Genomic DNA, 24,450 nt, shown 5'->3' on the forward strand with positions numbered 1-24,450 from the left:
TCTATAATACAATAAAGAGTCACATCAGAACAAATTTTTGCCAAGAGTGATTAACAATTCATGCTGAGCAACTCTGTAAGTAACAAAGCAAACCTATGAAAGTTTAAGTAGCACATTTTCTGGAATAACAGGGAACCAGAACATAACATGTTTTTTCCCACTCCTTACAAAAATTCCGTGCACAAATGGAACATTACTGGGACAAATGCTTTAAAATGCAATTCTCCAGCCAATAAACCAACACTGACAGCAGCTGGGTGAAGGAAGGTGTTTTAAGAATGCGACTTACTCAAAGCACATACTTATAATATCAAGAAAAAAATACACTACGTATTAACATTGTTTTCTGGATATTCTACTGTTTTAAATTTTCAAACACATTAACTTGTCCTACGTAGGGCAGAGGCTGTTCATGAAGGTCACATAATTTGAGACTGCTTAAATCCTTCAGCAATCTTTTGGTCCCAGCAGCTGTAAAACAGTGAAGTAAAAAGAATCTTAGCTTTTCTACTGTAAAAAGAAAAAAAAAATAGGAGGGGGAAGGAATATGGGAGCATTATCACCAGAAAAGTATCTTTTAAACACTACCCACTACACATCAGAAAAGGCAAGTTTCTGTTATAAAATACATGTTTTCATACAAAAGACATCTTGCAAAACCACTTGATTGCCTGTCTTCTCCACAGGTTACAGTGGTAAAATGGAGTTGGCTGGTTGGTCTTGGTATTTTTCTTTTAGTGGGAAAAAAAACAGTCAAAGGACACACAGTATCACAATTGGTCCTGTAAATGGCAGAGGATTACAACAGTCCTAGTTTTCACCAGTATTTAAAAAATAAAATAAAATCAGGTGGTAAATGAAACTGAAGTCTTCATAAGCAGGAAGTGCAATAAAGCATCAGCTGCTGCATCATCCTGAATTTCTCAATGTGGTACCAGTCAATTATACAAACAGTTCAATTATGACAGCATCGTATGTTGTTAAAACAATGCAAATAGTGTGATCAGAAAGATCCAGTCAACTGATTCCAATTTTTCCCCAGTAGTCACCCAGAAAAATGTCAAAACAGTAGGATCTATCCTTCAGCTTCCTCAATACGTCCTGATTGCTGGAGTATAGAGTTCTGTGGTATTACTGTGCTTGTTCCACGAGAGATCCTGTCTTGATCTGTGTTTGCAGACAAGGAAGCCATAGAAATGGGCTGTAACAAACTGGGTGTCATGCTAGATGAGACAGTCAGGCTGTGTGTAGTGCCCTTCAGTGTAAGATCCTGCGTAGGAAGAAGTGGCTTGAGGATGCTAACAAGACAGAAAGCAGAGCCACTTTTAGGTATGAAATTCACTTTGTTTTTGTCAGGGCAGTAGAAGGCTGGAATTTCATGCAACGGCTTTGGCCTATAAATAAAATGCACAAAATAATTTTAAAACAACACTGAATAACCAAATTCTGTCAATGGCAGGTATGCGTACCACTAAACGTGACACCAGAGGCAAGATAAGGTTTAAACATTAAATACTTCAGCTAGCCAATGTTGTCCACATTAAACAGAAGCGTTCAAAATCCAGCATGCATTTTCAGCTATTTACTATCAACCATCATCAATTCAACAAATACTAATAATTTTTTAAATTTTGTATAAGAGTTGGAAACCGTAGGGAAAAAAAACAATAACCAATAAACAAGTCAGTTAAATACATACATACACACATATATATGGAATCAACCTTTACAGTTTGTCTACAGACTTCCTTTATTATGTGCATAAAGGTCAGCCTGAGAGGAAACACATTTTATCAGGGCAATCAGCGAGAATCAGAAGCAAACTTCTCCCAGGCCTCCTCGGGTACAGATTTGGCAATGTTGAAAGGAGACTCAAATGTAGGAAGAACAAACAGGCTCTCATCTGAACACTACAGCAATGCAAGTAACATATTCCCAGACTGTGTCTGAGCTGAGCTTGGAGCAGGATCTCAGAGGCAGAGTTCAGACACCACTGCATAAAGGACTGTCTTGGGAAAGGTGCACTACTATGCTGTTGTTTCTATAGTCTCTACAACACCTGATTAATTTTATAAACTTGGTGGAAAACAAGATGTGAGAGGAGAGATGGCATTACACTGCCTAGAATAAAGTAGAGATGCTGATAGTCTAAGGATGCAGAATAAATAGGCCCATTTCTAATGCATGATCAAGTTACACAGGCGCAGTTTAATGCTCAGTTGGAATGACGGGGGTTTATGTTAAGGTTGAAGCATCTTTCTGGGGAGTAGCATTGAGATTTCAGGAGGAGGTCAATCTCAACCTGAACTGAGTCTTTACAATGAAGGAACCTGCGAGGACTTACCCCCAACTAAAAAGACCTCCTTAGGCTTTGGACAGTTGAGAGTAAAAACTTACACTTCTTTCTGAAAGAGTTTGGTGCCACTGATGCACAATTAACAACAACCTGTAACGTAACCCAGTCAATGCATCTGCATTAACAGCTTCTTAGAAATTCTCTGTGAATTAGAGTTTTTCCCCCACTAATTGCCAAGTAAGAGAGTTTTTTCAAGCTGTGCTGGTTTTGCCATAAAAAATAAAAAAGGTTGGAACAAAGCTCACTCTTAAGTTTCCAAAGAGCTAGTGTGTAAGTAATTTTTTCAGATAAACTGTGAAAACTAAGAAGGGACAAGTCAACACAGCAGAGTCCTAAGCCAGCAGCTTGTAAAATTACCTTTGAACAACTCCCTTCCCCTAGACCACATGCCAAAGTTCTGATTTTGACACACAATCTTGGTATTGTAATACACACATACATACTAGTACACAGTCACAAAAAACAGAGGCCATGTTATTAGTGCAGTTTTAGTAACTGGGTTAGTAATTTTCACCTGACATGAAAGTCAGTGAACGGATGAGTAACCCTAAATGTTAACCGTTATTTCTTATGTAGTAAAGATCAACTTACAAGCTTTCCTCAAAGACTTTCACCTTTTCACAGCCCTCTGGTGGTTCACGTTTGAACATGTAGCTGTTGTTGGGTTTTGGTGAGGTAGCATATTTTGGCAAAGGTGAATTATTCCCATTCTCTGCAGGAACAGAGTAACTGATTATTTAAATATATCACACTATAAAAATCCCTAATAAAAGCTATAATCACTATCCAAAAAATATCCCTTAAATTGAAAAAATTCACTTTGTTATCAATTTTATAAAATTAAGAAAAATGTTAACTCATTACCAAATCCTCACCTGCAAATAAGCTTTCTAGTGTCAATCTCTTTCTTGCTTCCCATTTCCTTACATCACACACAGACTACTCAAACTGTTCATTCCTGGACATTTTCAGTTTGTAACTGCTGACCTGAGTCTAAGGACTGGTAAATTATCGTCTAGCCAAAAGAAATAAGCAGTCATATGCCTTAAAAAACAAAAATAAAAACCAACAAAACAAAAAAAAAAAACCACAGAACATGTTTCTGTTGCTCTATCTTGTAACACTTCTACTAAAAACAAACAAATAATCAAACTTCTAGAGGTGCACATACAAAAAGTTGGCTAGTGCTTGTTCTGTCTTAAATCATGAAAGTTACCTGACAGAATTACCAAGATTGATCTATTCTGCTGTTCCATTTGTCACTGGACATTCTTGTATCCCTATCTTGATTAAAGTTCTTGAATATATTATACAAACAAAAGCTTACTTGGGAAGCACACTGCTCACCTATCTATCCAGAATCAATTATGGACACCATATGCATGCACAGTACTTAAAGCAATACAGAACAATTAGATCATTTACAAAGAAGTCCTACCATTTCTCCATGCATGTGGGAAACAACAGTCTTTGTTGCTACGTGTTCACCTACATAGCAATGAGTTGCAGTTTAGCACTGTTGATTATTTAACATTATAAAGTACCTTTATCTCTGGAGTCAATAAGATCTTCAGCTGAACAAGGACTTTCCTCGCTGCTCTCATTACAGATGGTAAGAAATGAGGTTGGAGATACGGACTGGGAACGGCTGCTGTTGTTACTACCCCTTTCTGCTCCACCAGGAGTTTGGGTATCAATGCTGCGAGTACTACTGCTACGCTGAATCAATGGAGGTGGTGCACGATGCCCATCTGGAATGTCTTGAGGCTGTTAAAAATAAAGAGAAGAGTTTTGCTCCCCCTTCATTTGTTCCTTCTCACCTGATATTTATATACTTATATATTTATATAAGGTTTCCAAATTTCCTCTTCTCCAGACTTAACAGTCTCAGATCTCTCAATCTCTGTACAAAATATAGTTCTAGTCCCTCAATTGCATTCATAGCCCTTATTTCTGGTATTTTGTTTTATTATTAAATTTATCTCTAAAAAAAAACCAAACAAACCCAAAACCTAAAAATAAAATAAAAAGACTAGGTTATGCTCAGCTGGGATGGAGATGCTTCTTTAGTGCTAGCAGAGGGAAGAAAAAATTTTTAGAGAAGCTCTAAAAAGATAAAAGGTCTGTTTCTACCTCCTTAGTTGAAGTTTCTGATTTTACTGTAAATAACTATATCACAGTCATCACAAGATGTTTAGAATCTAGCTTTAATTTTTCTTTTTGCTTTCCATGAGACTTTTCAAATACATTTATTAGTAAAGCAAAAATCCAGACAATTTTAAAATAAGAAATGGTGCAAAATAAAGCTTATAACTTCAAAGTAAAAATAATTATAGAGAGCAATCTTGGTGACAGATACATACAACAAGCTGTTCCTCTTTGTCTCCAGTCTCCTTAATTATTATCTCAATTTCTTGATTTAGTCCTTCTACACTGTTTCGGAATCGTGATCCTGTCGATTTGGTAATAGGTATCACAGGAACAAGAGCACTCTTCGGGATTGGAGCCTGAACAGCAAGGCAGAAAGTAACACAGATTTACTTATGACATTTACTTCTACTCAGAAGTAAACCTTTGAACAGAACATATCTACTCTCCAGTACCAAGGACTTAAAGCTCTAGTGACTGTGTTAAAACGCATAACTTAAAAGAAGACACAGACATCCTAATTTTTGTTATTTCTAGCTGAAAAAGCTTTCAACTGTCTAGTCTCAAAACTTCTTTTGATACCATCTGCCTTCATCTCTATGCTGCTTTGCAAGTGAAAATCGAACAGTGAACACTGACACGTAAGTAATCTTGAAGCCTTTAAAAGATATTTCCATCTCTTTTGATGTGAACTGCAATATAATGTCACTTCCCCCTCTGGATCTATTACTTGTAATTTCATTAGAAGTATGTTTTAATCAAAGTCTGCCATCACATACAGTACCATGACAAATGCAGGAGGAAAAATTATTCTACAAATTTAAGACTTCACTATACTAAAAATGAAAACCTGAAATAGCCACTTATTTTCCCTCCTTAGTTCAATCTAGTCAGTTCTCAGGGAGAAAATACATTCCCAGATCTCTCAAAACATTGATCAAATAGAGTGAAAATTCCTAGCATACTGTACTGTGTTCTAATAATAAAAAACTACTGTAACTTACTTCTTTTCTTTAAAATGAATTATTTTACTGGGTACATCTATCTCATTTACATGCAGAAGCCTTGAACACCATTTCAATGTGTTACATACAGCATGCATTACTGTAGTAATAATAGTAATAATAATAATAATAGTAATAATACTATTTTTAAATATTGAGTGAGCAGTTGTAAACGTATTATTATAAAGCAACCAAAACTGAATTCTGTGCAATTCAGTACATTTGAAAGTACTGCTGGCTTTTACAGTACAAAGTTTAGGAGCTTTTTGATGTTAATAGAGACTTATTACAACGTAGGCTTTTTCATTTTTGTTTATATGCAAGACTGACCTATTAGTTTGGTAGAAGTACAAATATTCTGGAAATTACACTGAACTTTGCTAACTTCTCACCAAATACAAGAAACAATGGCAATCTTGTTCTTCCCTGGTTCCAAATAAAAGGTTTATTTGTTATTTTTAAGTAATTGCTGCCCTTAGTTTTTAAGGTACTCTTTGCAGTAGTTAAAAAGGATTCCTACCGTGGTCTTCAAAGCTTTTTTCTCCCTCTCCCCCCTAAGTAACATACACCAAACCAATGTGACATGACAAAAAGCATGTAAAATTTATACAGTGGGAAGACAATGGCTACTTCAGAAAAAATGAATGCAAACGAGTTCTAAATGCAAATATGTATCATAACAGGCATATTCACAATGATAGATCTCTAACATGAGAAATATTAATTACACTGGATTTGCTTTACTGTAACATTAGGATAGCTATAAAAAGGAACTTGCATAAGGACTGCAAAAACTTATATTCAGGAAATTCTCTTGACACACTGTTGATGCCAGCAAAATCTCTACATTATTAGAGTGGCCAAAAGACTTTGAAAAGTCTTTCCTGAAGAGAAAATAGAAACCACTATATATGAGCAGAAAAAAATTCCCAACCACACTAACTGTGTTCCAAACAAAGTCTTGGATCAACTGTCAGGTGAACTAATACAGGTTAATATATATTCATAATGCAGGTAAATTAGCACAAGTTGAGACACCAATGAAGACTGTTTATGCAATCATTTATTTCATTTAGGCATTCCTATGAGAAATTGATCTTCTCAACAAGTAAAAAGGAGAACATCTCTATCACTTAACCACAATCATCTACCACAGAAACTCCTAGGAGCCACAGCACTATCTGAGGAGGTCAACATAAAAAGAAATCACAAATTGCTCAAAAATAGCTCATTACACTTTGATATGCTATGTCATACTTGCAAAAGAAATAACATTCTGTACGTGACCAAAGGTAACTTGTTAACCTGGAGGGTAGAATCAGAAGGAGGCATTGCTACAGGACTGAAACAACCAGCCTCAGAGCAGGAAGCTATATATTCGAAATACTGCCTTCAACAAGTGTCTGTGTACAGTTGGCCTGTCACATATGGCAAGAGAATGCTTTTGACTATTCATCTGCAGGTTTTGGAATTCACAAAACAAAACAAGGGGCTAAATACAGGATAATAACTACAGTGCTCAGATATTAATACACTGTCCAGGAGTCTTGGGGCAGAACAGAGTTCTGAGACTTTCAGAGATGGCATGAGACCATGAAATAACAAAAATATGGGTAACAAATCCACATTGTACACGTGTTTTAGAAAAATGATCTAAGTGCTTCCAATTTTTTCAGTAAGTATCAGAACTTTAAATAGAATCCAAAGTTTATTGATAGTTCTGTATATAAACATCAAACTACACTGAGTCTGAATACATCACATTCCACCCTACAACATTCTACCTACATAAGATGCTAAGGATTATACATATATATGTAAACAGGAACTCCACTGCAAACTACGTGTAATTGATCTCAGTATTAATAGCCAGTTAGGATGAACTTATTGGCACACTAAGGAAACATGCTTTCCAGATATGTGAAAGGAGGGCTTAACACCATCAAGTAACAGCATAAGTTCAGTTAACAGCACTGAGAAAATCTGTATTATTTTAAAAGACCTAATCAATTTATTTTTCTATCTAGCATCACTTCTGATCTCCGTTTTAGTTTCTGTATTACATTAAGAATAAGGGATGATCCCACTGATTTGGCTCTTTTTTTTTTTTTTTTAAAACAGATCCACTATCATGTAATACATTGAAAATCCAGCATTCTCAGAAGCACCCTGAGAAGGATGCAACTGTTCTGCAAACACCACTTCCAGTATGAAAAAGTGTTGGTATTAAGGAAAAAGAACAACTACATACCACAAAGAAAAAATAAAGCCCACTGAATTGGTTTTGAAAAAACAAAAAAGTAAATTCTTAAGTTTGCCATAAATTATTTCCTTATTCTGAGTAGAGTGACAGAAATAGCTAATGTTACTCCAAGAAGACAGTATGGTTTTCTTAAAAACACTGTTAAAACTCAAGAAATTGTGAGAAAACTTACGTTATTATTAACAGGGGAAAAAGATGAAATAGATTGACTAGAACTACTACTTTCCATTTTAACTCAGAGAGTTATCTCCAAAAAGATAAAGAGTTCACATGGCCTCTAAAGAGACTACCAAAGAGACTTCCCTCTAGTACTGTTTCTCATTTATATCAGGAATTCCATTAGTTGAGGTCAGAAAACTTTATATGACCCTACAGAATCAACAACTGCAATTCTCCTTCAAGTCAGAAATGTAAAATCTAAATATTCTAATGACTAATAACTAACTTCAAGTGTTTCTATGTAATTCTTTCCACAAAAGCTAAAGGAAACGAGCTGCTGCCAGAAATTCCAGTTTAGTAGTTCTCTAGAAAAGAACCAGAATGCTGATGAACTTCAGCCTTGAAGCCTGCAGTTACAGATTTTTCATTCTGACTTATAAAGTGCCTCTAAATGCCATTAATGTAACCCTTAGCTTGCCCTTTCTGAAGCTGCCTGTAAATTCCACCCTTTGCAAGTGGCTCATGACAGCTGGCACAAAATTTACTAAAGAAACAATGGTTTGTTCTGTAACACAATGCTGGAAAGGCTGTAATACTTCAGTTTCTATTTTATAGTCCATTTCACAAGGCCAAAAATGAATTATCCATTTTGCAATATCTTATTTACATACTTTAAAATCTGTCAGAATGCAAAAAGTCTCTCTGTGCAGAAGATAAAATTTTATGAACAGTATCATTATGATGCCAAAAGTTTTTGCATTAGGTTTCTTCATTTCGTGTTTTTCAAAATAAAGGCATCACCGGTCACTTTCAATATTAAAACAGCTTAAAATACACTTACATCAAAGTGATAATAGCTTAGTAATCTGAAATTTATGGATTTGTGAACTACCAAGGGAAACCTGTCAGGTAACATTAATTCAGCACTGCAGTGAAATGCCTACACCAAACGTCTCTCAGTTTTAATTTTGTTACTGTTGTTAAAATGTTTCAGTTCTCTTAACAAGTATAAAACCAGCATCCAAAGAAATTTTACAGACCACCTGGTATTCTGTACACACATATGCATATATAGCACATATGCACATATATGTTATATACACGTCCACACTTTGAAGCCGCTCACCAATTATCATGAGCTTCCTCAGAAATTCCTAGATGGGAATCGGCTCATTTCTTTATCTTCCTTCATCATTTTGCAATGTTCTGGCTTGAGTCACTGTAATCACTAAATTTAGCAACATGCTCTATTGCATCCATACTCAAGCAAACTGGATCTAAATGTAGGAATTTGTACTAGACAGCTTGTTTCAAATTCAAACTGTTCTCCTGTCTAACTTATAAGCTAACAGTCTGCTACATGAAAGAGGAGGAGAAAAGTTTTTGTATGGAAATTTAAAGTGTTTGTAGAACTAATTCCTAAATTATGTAAAAAATATAACTCTAGTAAAAAAAAATCCTAAATAAAATACTTCCTAGTAGCACAGAATTTGACCTAATAACAAACTAAATTCAAGGTGCACTAATGTCCTGAAAATTCATGACTCTCTATTAAAGGAAATACAGCAGAAATAATTTAAGGTCTCAGAAACTGTTATCAATTTTTATAGAAACTAGGAATTGAAAACAACACTAGAAATTCAAAACACTGTTCTTTTTTCTTATTTCCAGTATTGGAGCAGCATAAATTCACTCAGGCACCCAATTCCTTATCATAAAAGAACCTGGGTCCTCAAGACAGTACACGCAGTTCTCCCTTTTCACTTCATCCTTTATTAGAATGGGCGAGTACCTGTACTTACACAGATGTTGCAATAGTTTCCTTCCTAGACCTGAATTATTTCTGGAAGGACGGAAGGACAGAAAGGAAAGTCAACAAAATACTGTATTTATTAAAAAAAAAAGCTAACTGCATTTTAGGAGCAATAGGGAATATTAAGTTTAAATAGGAGCTTCAAAGCTGAAGTATTTTCTAAATTTACAATATTAACAGCTCCACAATTTCTTCAAACTACATTGACTTGCCAGGCAATCATGAGGTATTTCTTCTTTTCATAACTGTAAAAAATGAGTCGCATTTAAAATAAACATTAATGAGATATTAATGTGGAAGAAATTGATCTAACTCTCCTATTGATTTTTTTCTTTAAACATACTTACTCAAGCTAAACAGACCGTAAAGAGAGATTTGTGTGTATATGGGCATGCAATTCCTCCCCTTCCTTCCTACCTCCCATCTGATATCAGCTTAGCTAGAAACATTGCCTTCCTGTGAACACGATCTCAACAACAGCCTCAGCATAAAACTACATTTGCATTATGAACACGTGGCAGTGTAACCGTCTCAATTTTTGAAATAATTACTACTTTAAGTTTCAAAGCATAATGAACTGCTGAAAGTAAGTCTTACAAGGTCTGAATGCATCCATTAAGAGCATAAAATTTAATAAAGTACATTAAAAAAGTTTTGCAGTCGCTTGTCAGGTCAGCTCTCTAAACCTGTTCATTACAGGATTAAAAATGTGCTACAGTTTAGACAAAACGCCATCAGCATTAACTACAACTTTCAGCCAATACCATTTTACTGCCAGTTTGCTCCATGCTATATTTATTCAACATACAAATTCATAATTGTTACAGCAATTCTTAATTGAAAAAATATTAAAAAAGCATCCTTGGTTTCAGATTAAACTTACCTGTCATTCTTTATTGGAGGCTGCAGAGTACACAGCGTCCTTTAAGGAAAGATCTAACTATTTGAAATTCACAGACAGAGTCCAGAGCTAGTCTAGCCAGATAATAAAACGATCTGGGACCTCTTTTGCTCCATGCAGTCATAGGAAATGCATCTACTTAATAGAATTCACCTATAGCTACAACCTATTAAAAAGCACATGGCATTTCTAAGTTTGCCTTAAGCTAAAAACAGCAGTATCTACCCAATATGTACAAACAGAGCACAGCCTTACCTGACTATGGTTAATGGCTGCATGGTTACCATGAAAAGGAGAGTGCCTTTCTTTATCCCGATGATGTCTACTGCTGTGTTTGCTTCTCTGCAACTGTTGACGCAATTTTGCGATCTAATTAAAGAAAAAATTCACATTAGACTTCACCATATATATACATATATTCTGCTACACAGAAATTCATTAATTTATTCTTAACACCCAGATAAGATTCTTTACTACCACAACTGTAATGATTATTGGCAGTACAAAATTAGGCTCAAGTTCTTAACAAATTTAACGTGTTATTTACCATTTCATCTCAATCCCAGAAGGTATGTCTAGAGATTTAATAAAGTACTTCAAATACATAAAGAAGTTAATGCCACTGCTGGATTTCTCCTCTGACAAAGAATATTATCTGAAAATAACACTCTTCCTCTCTTCAGCTTAGAAGTTTTAATAGTTCTGCATTTCTATAAGAAATCAGAATCACAAGAATAGATAAATTTTACTTTCTATCAAGTCCCATCATTATATGATAAAGAAGTACAATATTCACACCTCCCTGAAAATTCATGTTAACAGCGTGTGCCAGTATTAAATTAATCCAAATGGACCTCAAATAATAGCATCTCTGACCTCTTTGAGTTGTTCTGTGCTGCCCCACGATGCTGAACGTTTGTGTGAGCTTCTCTTCTTTTCCAAATATTCTTCAGCCCAGGCACTTTCGGTCTGCAGCAAGAAGATAACAAGATTATTTTTATATGTTTGTATACATAATTTCTATTTTCTGGAAGAATAAAAAGAGAAAAATTACAAGAGAGAACAGTGTTAATATTTGCTACATTTTGAGCTGTGAGTAAAAAGCTATCACTGTCTAGAAGCCTTTACGATAAGTAAAATATGAACATGTGGAATGAAATTATTTATTTATGAGATTTCAGACCTACTCCAGGGCAAAAATATAGGCTAGTTTCCTTCCCACTTTACTGAAAATCAATAAGGTAGTATTAACAGACAGATGCACCATAAGCTGATAGAAAGCTCTGAAGAACCAGTAGCAATGCAGAATGCAGGTGTAATTTCCTACACGGATGCTAATCTCATTATTTCTGATGCATCACCAGTAATAGTTTAAAAGTTGAGAAAGCCTGCACCAGCACACATTCAATATCATTTTCAACCTCAGAAGATTAAGGCAGGTATCTTTTCTGAGCACCAGTAGAGCTACAGCAAAGAAGGGACTTAAATACTGCCCCAAAGAGCTTCAGGTTCGTAGCTGTCTCAGGTAGAACAGAAACCAACCAACATAATACCAAGCCAGTTTCACTAAAATCAACATAGCTGTTTACAATTAATAAAGAAAAATGCAAACATACAACAGTGAAAAGGTTCTAAGAAATTCTGAGCATCATTAAGACAAGCTATTGATTTAAGGTAACCTAACACACTAATGAGCCTATGGTAATACTGCATGTTATAAGAACAAAGTTCATCTTCCTACCTAACAATGTCCAGAATGGCCTTCACAAAGAGCAAAATGTAAATTCTCTAAGGAATAATAGCATTCATCGTGAATCTTCACATAGTCTTAAGAAAAATCCCTAATGAAGTAGGGGATGGATTTTAGAAAGCAGATTACATAGTGAAAGAGACAGTGAATCCCCTTAAAATGCCACTGCCACAGTACAAGTCTTGGCATGCAGTGGATCCAGTGGCAACCTAGCCATCTTAGTGTTGGGAGACATTGATACTTCACCAACCAAAACTTTTATGTCCTCAAAGCCTCAACATCTATCACATGCAACAGTTGCTTTTGTGTTTGAGATGAACAGCACGCAAGCTAACCTTACTTATCCCATCTATTCTGAGAACACAAACTTGCAAGGCCTTTGAAGCTGTAGTACTAATCCCTATTTTGCAGGGAAGACAAAGGGCTAACTATGAACATACAGGTTACAGTACTCTTCAACTTCAGTTAAGGTATAAGTTTCACGTACATGAAACCTCCACATTTTTCATCTTCATCATTCCAACTGAAAAACTAACCAGAATGAATCTGAATAATGAAGTTAGTACAGTTGCTTGATATTTCATAGAAAAATTAGAAACCATGTTTTTCAGAAATCCCTCATCTTTATCACAAGATCATCCTTTCAGCCTTTTATTTTTCATAAACACTTCAAAACTTCAGAAACTAAGAGATTAAAACAGAACCACTGATAAATCCTATTTATGAACTCACCTAGCAACATTCCCCATCTAGCCAATTCCCAAATGTAAAATCTGGAGTGCCATCCTACCCTCTAGCTCCTGGAGAAATTAATTCTGGCCAGCTCAGTATAACTATTACCCTTGTCTACAGGAATCTCATTAGATTCTAATCAGTCTTTGCATTTAGTTTATATTGGATACTTTGGCTTAAGATTCAACACACTTCATACATTAATGTCTGACTCATTTGAAAGGCCTAAAGGTCTCTCTCCTGCTCATTCTCAGAACCTGATTAGAAATATTTTTAGAGCAAAAGTAGGAATAGGAAATTGAAAGGCTTTCTATAAATTGGTAAGACAGAAATATAATATTGTTTTAGTAGATTTTCTATATCTTCCCTCCTATATATATTTTCAAGAAACATAGACCAATAGACACAGAGAGACATTCCTGGTTCTCTAAGCCCTTAACATACTACATGTGCTTCTTGTTATTCATAACATCCCTCTGCCCGTTCCAGAATTAAGCTTTAATCTTGATTCTCTCCCTATTTCTTACAAGTACCAGAACACTTAAAAAAAAGTCCAATTAAAGACTTTTGATTTCCAAGTACTTTTTGAGAATTAAAAAATAAATAAATAAATCCAGAACTACTGTCTCATGTTAAGCCGTATTTTGATATAGCTTTAATTCAAACAACTACAGGCAAAGTCAAACTGGTCCAATTTAAAGCAAAAGACAGAGAAATTAGAAATACCTGTTCTAGCAGTATTTAAAACAATACCTGCATCTACAAATTCTAACTAGAACTTAAGATGCTCAGTAATATCATATTCATCAGGCAGTAACATTCTGCATGTACATAATACAGCCTGGTTATATAGACACTGTTATATAGACAGTCTCTGCTTCATCTCTTACACATTTTGTCAGCTATGACCTACAGGCATACAGAAAGGTCTTCAAGTCCAAAGTATGTTGCTAATTGCTGCCTCCTCCCAGTCTGCTCCCTGAATAACTTTACTTTCAATGCCATAAACCTGCAGAATCCAGATCCCTTGCTTACTCAACGTGAAAATCTTCCATATTAGTTGACTCAGTTCACATTCCCTGAAGTTTTGAAATCTGAACACAGTCATCTCATTCAGTGACAATACTGCTGAAAGAGTCCCACCAGTAGCACAGCCACATTGTTCACATAGAAATAGGCTTTAACTATCAACTATTAACTTTTCCCAGATGTGACATTCTTTTGATGAGAATATGAAGGTACCTGCAGTCATTCCTTTCACACACAATCTGAAACACAAGAGTTTTAAGCATTGTATTTGGAACAGCAATTTCCAAATGCTTGTAAATGGGTATATAATTGGGTGTGTACATCCATCTGTTACATACTGACAACAACGCCTGTGCTGCCATGACTCAGACTGTGATGCTAGTCAGAATTCAAGGAGTCATGCCTAAAAAAGCCACATTAGACACACTGACCCTAAGAAGTAGGTGACAACAGACTTCATGAGATCTGAAATCACACACTGGACCCAAGATACGTCATAAGTGACACTATCACAACACCACACCTTCAGAGACACCAGATAATACCACTGAAGAGACAATGCCATCTAGGTAAACTAACAATTGCAAATCATGTTTGACACTTGAACCTAACTTAAATGGTTGCTATCAAGCACACCAGGAACGACTGAAAACCAGAACGCTTCAATGTCACACCCTTGTGAGGCAGCTTCACAACGCGTGCGCTTCTGTACTATGTGTATATATTTCAGGTGAACATTAAAGGCCTTTTGAAGACACAAGATCAACTGCCTTTCACAGAAAAGGCTACAGTAACTTCTACGATAGCACTAGAGAAGGTTTACTAGAGAAGGTTTTTTTATTAAGTTTGAAGACAGATGTACACATAAAAGAGTCATTTTAAGTTCCCTTGCATAAATTAAGACTAAGTAGTATTTAACACCAGTGCAACCCGGTGTCCTGCATGCAGTAAGAACAGTGAAAAAAACAGATCATACAATCACATACACTGTCTTGAGTTGGAAGGGACCTCAATGATGATCCAGTTCCAACTCCTGCTGTGGGCAGGGTCATCTCCCACTAGATTGGGCACCAGAACAGGCTGCCCAGGGCCCCATCCAACCTGCCCTTGAACACCTCTAGGGATACAGCATCCTCAGCTTCTATAGGCAGCCTGTTCCAGAACTTCACCCTTTCAGTGAAAAATATCCTGACAACTAATCTAGATCTCCCCTCTTCTAGTTCAAAACTATTCCACCTTGTCCTATCATTATCTACCCAGGTAAAAAGTTGATTCTCCTCCTGCTTATAAGTTGCCTTTAAATATTGGAAAGTTGCTATCAGGTCTCCCCCACACCTTCTCCAAGATAAACAAGCCCAACTCCCTCAACAGATGTGCAATATTCAAATGTCTCTCTGAAATAATAAAAGTGGAACTCATAAAATGTATCACAGTTTCTGGTCTTCTCTCAGAGAATGCAATTAACCCAAATACATCATTGCAAAGGTAGAATTTCTGCAACTTGAAAGCAAACAGGAGCTTGTGAGCAAGAAAGCCAAGGTGAATGTTCCGAAGGGAATACCCTTTTTGCATCTAAACACTGTCCTTACACTTAAATATGCTGAAGTAAAAGAAACCTGGCCTACCTGCGTGGCTTTGTCTCTCATACATGGAACAGCTTGTCCATGGTTATCACGAGGCCACTGTCCAGCAAGGTAGGGAGCAGCAAGCGTATCCAATGAGGAAGTCCGGCGAATAATACTTGAGGGGCTTGATGAAGGTGGTCTTGATTTGTCTGCTGGAGTAATAACATTTGATTAGAAAGCAAGAAAAAATGCTTAATTATTGTAACTGCCTGAAATAAGTCATATAAAAAAAACTAAACACTACTATACACTATAGTACTAATAGAACTACAATGTTATTCAATACACAAAGCATAATTTTAGTGGAAAATTTGTTCACTTTTTCCAATTTCTACACAGTTATAACATTTAGTGAAATGGTTTTCCCTGGAAAACATCCTTATGAAGCAAAAACTGCATCAGTACTCAAGCAACACCAGTTATTCCCTCAGAGGTGCAACAGTCATTAAGTGACAAAGGCTTAGATTAAAAACAGCTACATTTCCTCACACCTGCCCATAACTAACAAAGAAAATTTGTGCCACACTTCTTCAGTCTAATGTTTCAAATTACTGCATTAATTCTTTCCCCTGCCCCTCCCTTGAATTCAAGGGATGTTGTAGCTGAAACATTTTATTAACTGCCCAACATATAACGCACAGCATATTTGTGAAGAGTCATATCTTACCCTCAGTTCCGTAAGTCAGCTTTGATAAGGTAATGATTTACACTTCACAAGATAATCAGCACATTTCTTCCCTTTACACACTGCTTGGTAACTGTATGAATATTTGCCTGACACTACACCTTCTGCAACTCTTCAAACATTTTTTATGTTTACATTGATATCATTTCTCAGAACAATTTAGACACTAACATGAACCTTCACTGAGAAAGATTGAATAGAACAGAGATAGGAAATAAAATGAGGTAGAGGAATATGGTTAAAAGAAATTTGCATCCACCAACAGTATTTTTAAAGCTGTAGTTATAAGTCTATGCTATAGTCTATAAGTAGTAAGTGCCAACTGTGTACAGAAAGGTTCCTCAAAATAAGAAGTGACATTTACTATATTAAAGAAAATTACAAATAGGAAAGACCTAGGCCTTAGATATACGTATGTTCTCGTATGCTATTTGTTCTAGATGTAAAATCCAAATTCGGAAATCATCATGATTGAAGTTTACTACCAATCTACTTACTACCTGCAGAGTCACTATAACTGAACCGATGTTCATCTTACCTATTAAGAATACAGAAGCCTAAGACAAGTGTATAAACACAGCAAACAACATACAGAGACCAGATGAATGCTTTAGAAGGGCACTGGAAAAACTCAGTCATACATCCTTCTGATTGTGTCTTTGGACAAGTTCTGTACTAAAAGCAGAAATACCATAGCAATTTGTACTCTATATAAATTCATTTATATGCCAAAGAAGCTGTGCCTGATTACTGTCAGACTGCCAGTCGTAAGATAAAAACACTACCATTGTCCAGAATTCAATTTCTGTGCAGCTTCAATGTATTAAAGATACACAGAGACTAATAAAACCTGTTACAGACTTCAGCGGTGTGGATGACATCACAGCCTCCTGGAATGCCAGTCTTTTAAATGCAAGTCTACCGACATTCTGTATTAAGTATCCTCATACAAACACTGCATTAGGAACACACATTAAAACCATGAGCACTATAATTATCCCCATTAATATAAAGCAGTCCAGGAACTTCATCTGCTTTATTATTTCTAATTGCACCAACTTAGATCAAAAACTGTACTGAGCTGTGTACTGATCTGCTCTCAGGGAGTAGCAACAAAGCTCAGTTTTCAAGTCACCATGCACTTGAAGCTTCCTGTATCAAAGAAAGTCTCTTACTACTACTACTACCATTCAGCATACTAAAGCACCTCTTTGTATCAGAAGATTTCAAAATGATTCCTTTTGTCTGCACCATGGGAAAATGTTGCATGCCAGTATAACACATAATTCCTTACAAATTATGTTTGCTTTCCACGTTATATCAAGCATGTTATTTCTCTGAGAAATAGCTCCATATCGCCCTTATTTTTCTTCTGAATTAGCATTCTCTATCTATCACTACCTGGTGTAGGGAACCTGCTATGGCAGGGGGGTTGGACTCGATGATCTCTAGAGGTCCCTCCAACCCCTATGATTCTATGATTGTTCTTCCTCTTCAAGAAGTGTCTCTCTTTTTTACAAAGGGGAAACAGAAAGGATGCGGAAAAAAAATCAGGAAGCACGTGTAGTCACTCACATCATCTGTGAGGCAACTGCAACAGCTTCACAATTGAAGAAGCAGAAGCTGTTACTGCCTCCCCTCCCCCAGCAAAATGGTGAGGACGGGGCAAACTGGGGATGAAAGCTGTTTATTATTTAAGTTTAAGGGAGGCTGCATATTTCAAGCCACAAAACCTATAAATATTCTAAATGAAAAAGACTTTCCTTCAGTGAATTTGGGTTTCAGAGGACTGCCTAAAATTAATTTAGATGGTAAGGGATAATAGGATACATGTTTACTTCCTTTCCACTCTCACCATGTCTTGATACAAATTGCTACACTACTACTCCACACTGTTTCAAAACACTTCAGTGGAAACACACGCAGCGCCTTCGTCGTGTTTTCCTCTACAACACTCAAGCGTTCAGCTGCTATTTTCCCTTGATGTGACCTACATAACGAGAGATCTGCCTCCATAGAGATAACAGTTAGAACAGCTGTGGCTGATGAAAAACAATGGAGATGTTTCATCAAACATGCAGTTCTTAAATATTAGATCTGTTCTAATTGCCCAGATTACCTCCATAAACTAGTATTTGTGGAAAGCATCAACCCTCCTACCCATCCCCTACTGCCCTAAATAAACCTGTTTAGAAACAAAGCCTTTCTGCAAGCTGGTTTCCAGCAAAGCAAAATAACAGAATGAGATATAAACAGGACACACACAACACAACTCCACAAAGTCCGCAGCATGGGAAAATACCAAGTAGTTACTGCGTCTGCACGACTCACTGCAGCGTAACGGTGTACTTTCCCTCTAGAAGGCAGTCTTGGCTATTACCTTCCCATAGATGTAGAAGAACAACTCACTCATTTGCTTCTAGCAACTCAAAATGATCCTTAGGTGGGAAAATGACTCAATGTTGTTTCACAAAACCGAACCTCAGGGAAATCTATATGAAACCAAGACTCAGAAAGCCCAAGATGTTCACTTTACTTAATTTCAGAGCATGAAAACACTTTTATCCAAAAAAGTTAAATTAAGATTCAATTCAAAATTCTAATTAAAAGTTAAATTCAAATACACACCCTGGCAGTGTTGTCCACAATATATCTAAATTATGATGTTGCAAGGAATTCACTTTCTGTACACATATCATTTGCTGAACAGCTCACGTGAGCAAAGCAGTCATCTAATGATACACAAAGCCTTCTGTACTCTCTTATCTTACAGTCGTATCTTTTTTAACAACTGCAACATTTGTTAATTAATATCAGTAGGTCTGCTACAATATTTTTGCTTTTAACTATGTTTTGAAAAAGACAACAACTCTACAGTGAAATCTAAGTGTGATGGAGTTCCATGTCCTCTCCCTCCTTCCAGGACAAGTTCACATCAGATGTCCTATTTGAACAGTCTTCTTCACTTCCTTTCACACAAGTGGGCTTTTGTATCACCTTTTCACGTGCTATTATAAATAATTAAAATACAATGTGGTTTGAGATAAAAGTAAAGAAAGGGAAGAAAGTCAACAGGTGTTACAGATGCCAAATTTGCTCGGTAGAAAAGGAACATGTGCTAGAAGCAAGGGGAAACATGACTAACTTCCTCTAACAGGCTTGCAGATGAGTAAAGATGCCTATGCAAGAACTGAACTACAACTGGAGATGGTAGGAGACATCTTGCAGCACAGAAACAGGCAAAGGAGTCAGTAGTTGCACAGGTGACAGGAACAACAGTACAGAAACTGAAAAATCGCTACCTATTAATATGGAAGCAGAAGCTAAAGCCTGTGAAATCAGCACTGGAGACTGCAGGGAGAGAATATCAGAGAAGAAATGAGTAATGAGTTGTGAGATCTAAACTCTTGACCTTACCTTGCAAGGAAACAGCAAGAAAAACATAAATGTAGTGAATGTGCCACCAAACCTTCACCTTATGGCTACCCCATCATCAATAGCAAATTCAGTTAAGTCTTTCAAATGTTTAGTTGCAATTCTGCTCAGAACACCTAGGTCTAAAACAAAGAAACAAACCAAACCAGAAAACACACACCAAGAGAAAGAACCTACTAAATCAACATTTCTACATTGGCATATTGCAGTTCCTATACATTAAGGAGGATGATAAAAGCTCCAAGTTCAAAACTATTCAACCACTTACTAGAAAAGAAAACCTGAAAACCATCGAGTTGAGCCTAAAGCATACAATTGACAGAATCAGTACTGAAGTTCAGAAGCAGCTACTAACCTTTGTCTAACCTTAAGGTTCCTTTCAATCTAAGGGAACAAACAAAAACAATAACCCAAAACCACAACATGGCTGCAGCTATAGGAACAGAAGCCATCAAAAACTGACAACAAGCAACAGAAAAACCTGTTATTCTCTAGTAAATTCTGAATGCTACCCTAAAGTGGCCTGCACAGCTTCACAATTCTAGCCTTGTGCAAAGCTGAAGTTCCACTTCCACATTCCTGCCTGCCACTACGTTTTCTCGTCTAGATGAGGAAAGTTGACACAGTCTCTGTCAGGCACTGGACTACACAAGACAAATATTAAGGAGTACGAACCAGACTTAATTTGCTTTTTGAGTCCACGTGAGTACTGCTCAGAAATATAATCACATGGCAGAATTTACATGAAATGACAGACACTACTCATCAGTTTCTGTGCATCTTGTAGGAAGCTAGGAGTTCTGTGAGCACATCAGGGGTGAAGTTACCTGGTTTCTTTCTATAAGCTAATTTTCAGACACAGTAAAGAAGTTCACTAAACTTCATGGTTTCAGCAGACTGACATCCTGACCTGCACACAGTACGATTTCTGCACCTAAGCAGCCTGATGCACACCTTCATGCACTGTGTTTGAACCTGGATGTCAGAACCCGTCCTGCTCCTCATTTTCCAGGTCAGGAGACTGCATCTCTGACGAGAGCTTCAATAACGTTTCCAGGAAGATTAATGATTAACAAGAGCCTCCAATGATGGATGCAGACATTCTTCAATCCAGACTCTCACAACGCAACCTTCAGTAAAGCAAACCTTACCCGCAAAGCTGGAGATCTAAACCAGAATCTAAACGCCTCTGTGGCACTGCTCTCTACCAGATAACTGCTTCACTGAAACGCAACTCTCAAATTAGTAAGTGTGGATAGAAAGTGAAATAAAAATAAAGCCTGTGAGACTTTGTTCAAGTACAGAGGCAAGGGTTTACAACAAGGGAATCTGGCAGCACTCCTCCTTGGAGGCCAGGATCGGAAATATACGTATAGTGAGGTTATAAATGTGATTTTAAATAAGGGACACAATAGGAGACACAAATGAATGAAAGATTCTGGCACATTACTCAATGCAGCGTGGATGATCTCATGCCATGGCTGCTGCCGCTTCGGTTTCTTGAGCCACCACTTCTTCCAGATTTGAGGATGTTAACAAAACCTTACTCGCATGCTTCTAAGTAAACATCTCTGCTAAGAACAAGGATTCACTACGCGATCGCGACCCAGATGCCACACACTGCTCACAGTGCGCTCAGGAAGCACGCCTTATTCACAAACACTAAAGAAACGACATTTTCAACAGAGCGTACGCTGCTCCCCCACTACCGCCGCCTTCACCGCAACACACGCGTGTCCGCGCTCCCGAATGCGCACATCGTGCCGCGGGGCTCAGGCCGAGAGGAACCGCCCGGAGATGCCCTCCCGGGGCCGTCCCGCACCCCGCGCGGTGCCCGGCGGGCTCCGCCTGAGGCGTTACCGCGCTCCCACGCAGCCCGAGCCCGCAGCGCAGCGCCGCCCCCGCGGACTGCGCCCCCCTCAGGTAGCGGCCGCCAGGCGCCCGCAGCGTCGCTCACCTTTGCGGCCCGGCGAGCCGGGACTCTTCCTCTCCGGCGAACTCCTGCCCCGCTCCGGGGAGTGCCGCGGGTGCCGGGCCCTGCCCGCCGTGGAGCTGCCCTCCGGCAGCGGCGAGGAGCACGGCGAAGGTCCGCAGGCGGCCGGCGGGGGCGGCGGGGGTGGAGGCGGCGGCGGCGGCGGCTGGTGCGGCCGCGGGGGACTGCCCCTGGCCCCGCCGCCGCGCGTGGGGCTGCCTCCTCCCCCGGGCGTCTGTGTGGCCGCGGCGGGTCCGGCCCGGCCGCCTGTGGGCGCCGCGCGCGTGGGGCTGATGCTGCGCGAGGCGGCCGCCGCGCGCGCGAGACCCCCGCCCGGGGCGCCGGCGCCGCTCCTCGTGGGGCTGCCATGTTGCTGCTGCTGCTGCTGCTGCTTGAGCTGGAAGGGCACCGTGGCCCGCATGGGCTGGAGACGGCCGCTCGCGCTCGCTCCCGCTCCGCCGCCCGCTGCCGCCGCGCCCCCTCCCCCCGGAGAAGCGGCGGGGGTCGGGGAGCCGCCGCGCCGCACACGCTGGTGGGACATGTTCCGCCGGCGGGAAGCAGACAGCGGGGCGCGCGCGGGTCCTCGCGGGGATCCGACGCCTCGGAGACGGCCGCCGCGCCGAGCTCCGCTCACGCCCGGCCCGGAGCCCCGCACGCCGCGCGCCTCATCAACAATAGTGCCCCGGCCGCCCGCCCCGCCCCGGCCGCCCCGCGAGCCCTCCCATTGGCCGCGCCGCCGCTCGCCTCGCGCAGTTACGGCGCGCCCGTTGGCTGCGGGCAGCGCTGCGGAGCGGCCGGGCCTGCGCGGGGAGCGGGAGGGGGCCGCGCTTAAAGCGACACGCGGCCCCGCGCCGCCCCGGCACGTGCCGCGGGGTCGTGGATGCGGGCGCTCCCCGCCGAGGCGAACTGTCACGCGGGGAACCCGCGGCCCGGCGGGGAACGGTGACCCGAGAGCGGGAGCTCGTCCCGGGGCCGGCTGCACGGCGGCGGGACGATGCCAGCGCGGCGCGGGGAAGGGCGAGGGCTCAGCGGCGGCTTATCCAATCGCCTCGCCACCAGCTTAGCGCTACTGATGTGTGGGTAATATCCAGGCAGATTTGCCCGTCCTTCCGCTTAATCGCTGTTTACCGCTCTTTGCGTCTTCCCCTCGGTATTTTAAAGGTAGCGGGTAGCTGCGGGCATCCCTTTACTCCGCCGTGTCCTTCGAAGAGAATGCAGCTTTGTGTCAGGCCTGCGTTCACGCGCTGCGTCGCTTTGATGCGAGGCAAGCGGCCCTCAGCACCTTCAGGCACGGAGGAATCGATCGGCTCTCTTCTTTGTTGCCAGCGCCAGTCCTGGGCGGAACGGGAGGACTGTCCCCAGCCAGATGCTAAATTCTAGTCAATATTGCTCTGCAGCTTGTGTGTTTCAATTGAGTACCATTGCCATGATACAAATAGTGTGACAACAAATTACATGCTCTTCTCCCTTGGGCAGGTGGTTTATTTCTTCTCTCTCTGATACTGTTCTTGAATGAAGCCCCCGCCCCCCACACACACACTTAAAAGCCCCATTCCCCTTTTGCACAGCTTCGTTCTTGTAGCTGACGCTTTTAACAAGCCTGAAAAGCAAGCTCGTGGGTGCAGGCCCTTGGTAACAGTGCCTGGGCACAGGTCTATGTCAAGCCTTGGAAGAGGCAGTCGATTTTTGGAACAGAAAATCAGACCAGCAGAAGGCAACACAGTTGATGCGTTGCTGGGGGAGGTTGTTATGAAGCTACTCAGCTCTTGTGCACTGAGGTAATTAAGCTTTATTCAAAGCTCACGATGCCTGCTCACAGGCTACGTACATACTGGTGATGTAGACTCCACAAGAGCAGATAGGTCAGCCAAAGCTGGCAGCACGGCTGTGCCCGGTGTTGAACTGTCCTGGGCTACCCTTGAAAGTGGCTGTTGGGGAAAGGCCAGAACTTGGCAGAGTGCTATCACTGCTGTACCTCCTTCTTACAGCATGTAAGTGATTAAGTCACCTTATGAACAGCACATGGAGGGCCACTCACAGTCCTCCTCTTGTAGCTATCATGAGTACTGCTAGAACAGCATGCCAAAGCATCATAATCCCAAGTAGTCATTTAATTAGGGAAACATCGAGGAAACTGCTTGCCTCACTAGGAACAGCTGAGACAGCAGGCAGTAGAGGTGAAGGGATCTCTTAACTTCTGCAGCAACTCCATGCACATACTGCCCAAGAGAACCCAGGCTTTGTAATGCTCTGCAGGTAACTGCTTGCAAAGTAGGCAGACAGGAGCCAGTGTGCCTGGAGAAGTAAGCAGACCTTGCTGCTGCTGCTTCATCTGCAGCCCAGGACACACCAGGGGAGATGAAGCAGGTTAACCGATGTATACTTTGCTTCACTGTTGCCATTTTCAGCCAAGAGCAGAAAACCTCTTTTTTTTTCAAAAACATCCAACATGTAAAATCGTGTACTCAGACCTAATCAAACTGTGTGCACTTCATACATTAATTTGCTTAAACTAACAAATGTGTTGCAACAGGATCTTACTCCTACACCCTATGGAAATAAAAACAACTAAAGCAGG

General features: G+C 39.8%; 2 protein-coding genes across 3 annotated transcripts in view; one reads left to right on the top strand and one right to left on the bottom strand.

Moving 5' to 3' along the window:
• CCNYL1 (cyclin Y like 1) overlaps positions 1 to 24,450 on the top strand; it is a 236,616-nt gene that overhangs the window by 209,394 nt on the left and 2,772 nt on the right. The window lies entirely within an intron of this gene.
• FAM117B (family with sequence similarity 117 member B) lies at positions 543 to 22,413 on the bottom strand. 2 transcript variants are annotated; one of them, XM_065751088.1, is made up of 8 exons: positions 21,858 to 22,413; positions 15,781 to 15,929; positions 11,521 to 11,613; positions 10,900 to 11,013; positions 4,720 to 4,863; positions 3,901 to 4,123; positions 2,948 to 3,068; positions 543 to 1,394 (listed from the first exon to the last, which is right to left on the bottom strand). In XM_065751088.1, exons 1-8 carry the CDS (start codon positions 22,411 to 22,413, stop codon positions 1,076 to 1,078), a joined length of 1,719 nt encoding a protein of 572 aa, XP_065607160.1. In that variant the 3' UTR covers positions 543 to 1,075. The 2 variants fall into 2 exon arrangements, with proteins under 2 accessions (XP_065607160.1, XP_065607159.1); XM_065751087.1 differs by having other exon boundaries at positions 15,781 to 15,932.

The sequence above is a fragment of the Cyrtonyx montezumae genome, unplaced genomic scaffold, assembly GCF_038088225.1.
Source record: "Cyrtonyx montezumae isolate F1298 unplaced genomic scaffold, pur_monq_1.0 scaffold_7, whole genome shotgun sequence".
Taxonomy (NCBI): Eukaryota; Metazoa; Chordata; class Aves; order Galliformes; family Odontophoridae; genus Cyrtonyx; species Cyrtonyx montezumae.

Coding starts and splice junctions, on each gene's coding strand:
- FAM117B (XM_065751087.1), bottom strand. CDS start 22,413: ATGTCCCACCAGCGTGTGCGGCGCGGCGGCTCCCCGACCCCCGCCGCT. Junction 11,014..11,520: donor GCACAGAACAACTCAAAGAG/GTCAGAGATGCT, acceptor TTCTTTAATTAG/ATCGCAAAATTGCGTCAACA. Junction 1,395..2,947: donor AAAGTCTTTGAGGAAAGCTT/GTAAGTTGATCT, acceptor TTTTATTTATAG/GCCAAAGCCGTTGCATGAAA.